The 6,426-nt window shown below is 55.4% G+C and overlaps 1 protein-coding gene across 1 annotated transcript; it reads right to left on the reverse strand.

The window, feature by feature from the left end:
- Nucleotides 1-231: 231 nt before the first annotated feature.
- Nucleotides 232-5,934, reverse strand: TRIL (TLR4 interactor with leucine rich repeats). Its single transcript, XM_086396413.1, has one exon. The coding sequence runs from the start codon at nt 4,924-4,926 to the stop codon at nt 2,494-2,496; it is 2,433 nt and encodes an 810-aa protein (XP_086252539.1). The 5' UTR covers nt 4,927-5,934; the 3' UTR covers nt 232-2,493.
- Nucleotides 5,935-6,426: the final 492 nt, after the last annotated feature.

A 6,426-nucleotide genomic window follows, 5' to 3' on the forward strand; every position in this document is an offset into this window, starting at 1 on the left:
TGGTGGACCACCTGCTTCTAAAGCCATCTCATTGTTTCTTTGGGAAGAAAGTCACAAGCATTTCTTAAAAAGAAAGTCCACACTCTACTTGGAAATGGAAACTAAAAGACAGTGAAAGAGGACAGAAAGACTTCCAGTTTGTTTCATCTTCATTGATGAAAACTGCTGTATAAAAATTCAGTGTACCATTATGAAAGGCTGTAAAATATTTGGAAACTCCAAGAAAACATCTCCATTAGTAAGTGGGTTTATTGACATAACTGAACATAACAATGTATAACATTTATTCATTTCCCACTGAAAGACTTTCCAGTGAAAGTGTTTTTACATGGATTCAGGCATTAACCATTTTCAGTGATTTTTGCAGTTGAAAGGGTAGGTGGTGGGAAGAACCAGAGGTCTGTTTCAGACTTTCAAAGGGACTCACTTTATTACATCGCTGGGTAAGAAAAGCAAGAGCTAAGAAATGCAATTGCTCTCTGAGTGAAAAAGCTAGGAGCACAAAAGGTGCAAGGTAACCACAAGGTTGCAAATAAGAGCAAATTCCACTTCTCCCAAGGCTCAGAATCTGAAGCAAGCCCCAGCCACAAACTAAGAATGACAGTCTATTTCCTGTGGTTTATTAAGTTTGGGCCCCACAGATAAGACTGCCAGAAAAGCAGCTGTACTTTAAGTGGTCTGGACATTTACTCATCTGAACATAAACAAAGATCAGTTCATTTAAATCCCTGTGTTCCTACTCAGCTGTTGGGACAAGGCAGGCCTGGTTCAGTGGAGACGAAACGGAAAAGGGGTGAAGCGGGGTTGAAGGACCTCTGGAATATGACAGATTCCCTGAGTCTTCAGGACCCTCGGGGGCTTAAGGCCCTAAACAGAAAATTCACTGTTAGCCTTAGCACCTTTGCAGTGGCTTGCCCAGCACCCTGCCGCCAATGAATCTGTAACCACGATGAATATAACCATCTTGTACATCTTCTAAGTGACTGTGTTTAGACCACACACAAAATTATTCATGTAAACCAAAGCACTACATCTAGTGATAAACATCTACTTCATAAATATCAAGGAATGAAAGTATCCCAAAGAGTTGAAAACAACTGAACAAATAAAGACTAACCCTAAGCTTAAAACAAAAACATTTTTTAAAAATACTGCAATTATCAACTAAAAGGTAAGTTTTAGTAACATGGGGGGAAAAAAACCACTGGGTAGTGGAGGGATTAATTTGCAAAATATATAATTATTTCACAGTGAGGTTTAAGTATTCCTAACAATCTTCTGGTTTTAGTAGAAACATACAACCACTGATGTACATTTTTTTCACCCCCCCCATTCTTTCATATAAGACAATAACGTGATCAAACATTACACTATCAATTGCAAGTCACCTTTTGCTCACCTCCTATCAGGAAATTACCTTGATCACTTAACTGTGCAGTTCAAGAGAAGTATGGCACAGTCAACTGCATGTTACTGATAAAAACATGAGAAGTACCACATCACATTTTTTCCAACCTGGACAGGTCATCAGAGATGTGGTAAAGTGAACTACAACGATGGCATTCTCTATGGGGTCATCAGTTATGCACACCTTACATTCTTTTATGGAGTCTGGCATTGAAATTTCCTTTTCCACATGTAAGTTTAAAAAATAAAATTAAAAAAGCCACAGGAGCAACCCCGACAGAGAAGTCTTGCATGCAGCCTCCTCCTGAGAAACTCTGTAATCTTAGTTAACCCGAAGGTCAGCACATGTTTTCCTGGTGTTAATGTTAAAAGGAAAATAGTTGAACTGCCCTGCTCAACTAAAACGGTCCTTGAGTTTACTGGTCAGTTTGTTAAATTTCAGAAATCTTCACATTTTTTGAAAAAAAAAAAAGTAGCATCTCTAATTATTTAAACATTAAGTTATCCTGAACGTTCTATCAGTCAACAAGAGTTCCTCCAAGAGTGTGTTAAACTTCACCACCAGTTTACAACGTCACCCTTCTTGGCAGAGACCACCAGACCAGTGGAGTCAGTTGCCAAGCTACCTTTGTAATGGTAATACGTTCTTTTTTCCCTTAAATAGAAACTCCAATAAACAAAAACACAAGCATCCAATTCTTTCATGGCCACGTAGGGGGCAACGAGCACCCTTTTCTACCCCAGAGGCCAGACTACTGCATTAAAAAAGTCCATTCTCACAGCTGCACCAGCGTAGAAAAGAAGGCTTCCAGTCTCTTGACCCCACCATCCATTTGTCCCTTATTCTTGGTCTTGACCACCAACACCAACCATTTACTTCATGAGCAAGCCTCGGGAGTTGGGGGGTGGTGCGGATTTAGCTGCTATCTGTCTTCTTTGGCCCTTCTGGCAAATGTACAAAAGGGAGAAAAGAGAAGGTCTGATAAGAAGAGATCTTCCCCTGAGGTGGGTTGCTGGGGCCCGCGGATAGGCGGCTCCCCAGGCCAAGGAGATAGTCTCCACACCCCCTGGAGGCCCTGGATCTACCTAGTCGGCAAATCGCTGCAGGAGATGGTCCTCCCGCCGGAGGCTGCCGCCTGCGCCGCCGCCCCCACTGTCCATGAAGCGGCCGCACGGGAACTCGATGAGGTCCGCTTCGCTGAGCGCGCACACGGTGGTGCGCGGCCGGTGCGACTGGAAGCCAGAGAAGTCGGCGGACACGCCAGTGCCCATGGAGCGCAGAGGTCGTCGGGTAGAGTACATGTGGCGAACGTGGACGGGAGCCCCGCCCTTTCGCCTGGCCCGCAGCTTCCTCCGCAGCCAGCGCGACGCCCAGGCCGCCAAGGCCAGGAGCACCAGCAGTGCGTTGGCGGCCAGCAGGGCCAAGGTCAGCAGTTGGTAGTCAACACCGCCCTGGCTCCCAGGCTCTGGCAGGGTGACCAGCCCCGCGCAGTGGTCGCGGGGAGCCACCGGGCAGACCCGACCACCGAGCACGCCCTCCACACACACCAGATAGGGGGTGTCTCCGCGCAGCTCGCGCAGCGTGGCCGAGTCGCTGCGCTCGGGCAGGTAGACGAAGCGGTGGAATTTAGGCTGCTGGCCAAAGCGGTCGAAGAGCAGGCGGAAGCGCGCGCCGCCCAGCGGCCTTGGGCTGCGGTGCTTGCGCACAGCCCAGCGTACCGAGGCGCTGTCGGCGCCCACTGCCTCCACCGTCAGGTTGCACAGGATAAACTTGTTGAAGTCACATGGGTCGGATACCAGCGGCGGCAGGCCGACCCCGCCGTCGGACTGGGCGGCGCTCTCCTGCTGCTGCGCCGCTAGGCGCTGTTTCGCCGCGTGCTGCCAGGGGTCGCCGGCTGGCGCATAGGAGACCGTGGCCGTCTGGGTGGGTTCCGCTGGGTCAGGATCCGACGGAGTCGGACGTGCCCGCTCAGGCTTCTCGAGGAGGTCCAGCGGGTGTGGCGCCGTGCCCGCGGCAGCAGCGGCATTGGAACCCGGCTGCTGGAAGCCCGGGCCCCGCCGACTCAGCCTTAGGGCGCTGCGGTTACCCAAAAGCTCCCTGGCTGCTCCATCCCAGGCCATCCCTGGCAGAACTCGACTCCGCTGCTGTGGCTGTGGCTGCGGTAGCAGCTCCTCCGCGAGGGCACCTGCAGGGGGCGCCACCTCCTCCCCTGGAGCTGTGGGTAGAGGCCGCCGCTTGTTGTCGGCAATCGGGGGAACCGAGGATGTGGGATCTGTGCAAGACCCGTTCTGCAGTTGCTGGTCATCCAGGTAATCCAGGTACTTGCCCCGCAGGGCCGGGGGGTGGCGACACTGCACGAAAACGGTGAGGAGCCGGCCCTGTGAGTGCCAGTCGCCCATCCAGCGCTTCAGACCCCGCAGCCGGCAGTCACAGGTCCAGCCATTGCCGTCTAGATCCAGCCGGTAGAGGGCCGGGCTGGCCGCGAAGATGTCCCCGGAGAGGGCGCTGAGCGCGTTGTCGCGCAAACTGAGCTCGCGCAGCCGGCCCAGGCGGCCAAACACAGTGGGGTGCAGAGTGGACAACTCATTGCCGCTCAGGTCCAGCGCCTCCAGGCTATGCAGAGGTTCCAGCAGTGCCACAGGCAGCTGGCTCAGCCGATTGCCCTCCAGGCGCAGCTCGCGTAAGGCCTCTAACCCCCAAAATGCCTCGGGCGCGAGGTGCGTGAGCTGGTTGCCCCTGAGTGAGAGTAGGCCGAGGCGCGACAGGTGCTGGAAGACGCGCGGCCCGAGGTGCTGCAGGCTGTTGGCCGAGAGGATGAGGGTGGAGAGGGAGCGCAGCGGTGCGAAGGTGGCCGCATGGCGTAGGGAGGGCTGCAGCTCATTGGCAGAGAGGTTGAGAAAGCGCAGCTTCCCCAGTTGGGCGAAGGCGTTCTTGCCCAGAAAGCGGATCCGGTTGGACTCCAGATGTAGGTAGAGCAAGTTGCCCAAGGGGGCAAATACGGCATCCGGCAGCGCCCCCAGGGCATTCCCATCCAGTCGCAGCTTGACCAGGCTCTCCAGGCCCTCGAAGGAACCGCGGCTGAGGCGACCGATCTCGTTTCCGTTGGCGTAGAGGATGCGCAGCTTGCGCAGCGGGGCCAGGGTGCCCGGGGCGAGCGCCTGCAAGAGATTGTTGCCCAGGTAGAGCTCCTCCAGCCGCGAGAGCTTCTCGAAGGTCTTGGGGTGCAGCGAGCGAATCTGGTTGTACTGCAGGTCCAGCCGTCTGAGCTGCCCCAGGCGGTGGAAGTCGAAGGCCGTGATGTTGCTTATGAAGTTGCCTCCGAGGCTGTAGGTGAGCACGTCCTGTGGGCTCGGTAGCGAGCTGGTCTTGGGCACGGCTCGGAGCCCTCTGTTGGTGCACAGGAGGTGCTGGGGGTGCTGGCAGTCGCAGCGCTCCGGACACACCGGCTGGGCCCACGGCGGGAGCGCAAGGCAGCCGCACACCACGAGCAGGAAGCGCACGGCGCGGGCAGCCTCCATCGCCGCCCGCCCTGCGTGCTGCGGCCGGATCGTCCTCTTGGCCCGCCGGCTCTGTGTCTCCTCTGCATTCCCCTTGGCCTGGCCAGAGTCGCTAAATGGCCTCTTTCGGACTTCGCAGTGCTGTCCAGCCCCTCCTCCGCCCTTTGTCCGGTGGCTGGCCCGGGTCTCTGCAGGCGGGCTTTGCCGGGCCAAGTCAGGCGGCGCAGGGCGCTCTGCGAGCTCCGGGTGCTACTTGTTGCATTTCTGCCGAAAACTGTTTCTCCGGGTGCGCGTCGGGGTTGGGGGTGGGGGGACGGAGGGAGGGAGCAAGACCTGAGCTTTTTGTTTGCAGCTTGAGTCCGGAGAGCTGGATTCCCTGGCACGGATTCTCCCTGCCGAGCGGATTCCCCAGCTGCAGGCGGGAGCCCTTCCAAGAGCTCCTCCGGGCGCGGCTTGGCTGCTGCGCCCCGGCGGCTTAGCCCCAGCAGCCCGCGCCTCCTCGCTCCGGGTGCGGGAGCGGTAGCGCAACCTCGGTGGAACAGCCCCGGGAGGAGCCGGGAGTGTGCAGGCTGCGTCCGGAAGGGACCCAAGTCGGCGAGTGGAGAGCAAACCGGGCGGAAATTCGTTCTTCCCACACTCTGCCCCCGGGGATGCAGGCGGAGAAAAAGGAGACGGCGGAGGGAGGACAGACCCGGGCAGGGGGAGGAGGAAACGCTAAGTGGCTCCACGTCTGGTCAACGCTAGCCGGGGACGCCAAGTGAGAAAAGTAGGGATTAAAAACAGCTGTACGGGTCGAACACGCCGGACTGGGGGCGGGGATGGATTACCGGGGGAGCAAACGGGATTTGCAGACAGAAACCTTTTTATTTTAGACTAGCACACCAGTCGCTTCGAAGCAGTGGGAGCGCAGCTCGTCTTATTCATTTTTAAGACACTTGCTCTTCCAGGTGGCCCCTTGCAAGAAGTTCAGGCAGCACGGAATCCGCCAGCGATCTCCGGGAAGTTTGGGGAGCACAAGGCCGTCTACCAAGAGCCGCCGGTGGGCCACTGTCGGAAGTGGCTAGGTTGCTCGTTTGGGTTTTTGACATCCTTGTACTGGTGGCCGACAGTCCAGGAGAGGCACCGCCCACCTTTTAGGGATCTGAACAGAGTAGCTGCTTTGCCTTGCTGTAGGCAAGAAGGTGAAGAAACCTCAGAACTGGTTCTACCACCGTGAAAGTGTCTTGTCACATTTTGGTGATTTAGTCCCATTAATTCTCCTGTAGTCTTAGAGCCCTTGGGGCAAGCCCTGCACGTGTGTGTGTGTGTGTGTGTGTGTGTGTGTGTATACTAACCTTCACAGACCCTCTGGTTACTCCTACAGCTGGGCCCTCCCCCTTTATGCCTGGGCTTGCAGCAATCTTCAAAGTTTTTGGCCCCCGGTTTTTCAGACCTGATTTGGTTTGGGAAGTCTGAACATTTATTATCCATGGGGAGTGGAGTATTTATTAATGGCTCCATTCAGGGCAGCCCCCACTGAGA

Source organism: Bos grunniens, chromosome 4 (assembly GCF_055505025.1).
Source record: "Bos grunniens cultivar Pamir isolate PY7600 chromosome 4, Bosgru_T2T1.0, whole genome shotgun sequence".
NCBI lineage: Eukaryota > Metazoa > Chordata > Mammalia > Artiodactyla > Bovidae > Bos > Bos grunniens.

Coding starts and splice junctions, on each gene's coding strand:
- TRIL (XM_086396413.1), bottom strand. CDS start 4,926: ATGGAGGCTGCCCGCGCCGTGCGCTTCCTGCTCGTGGTGTGCGGCTGC.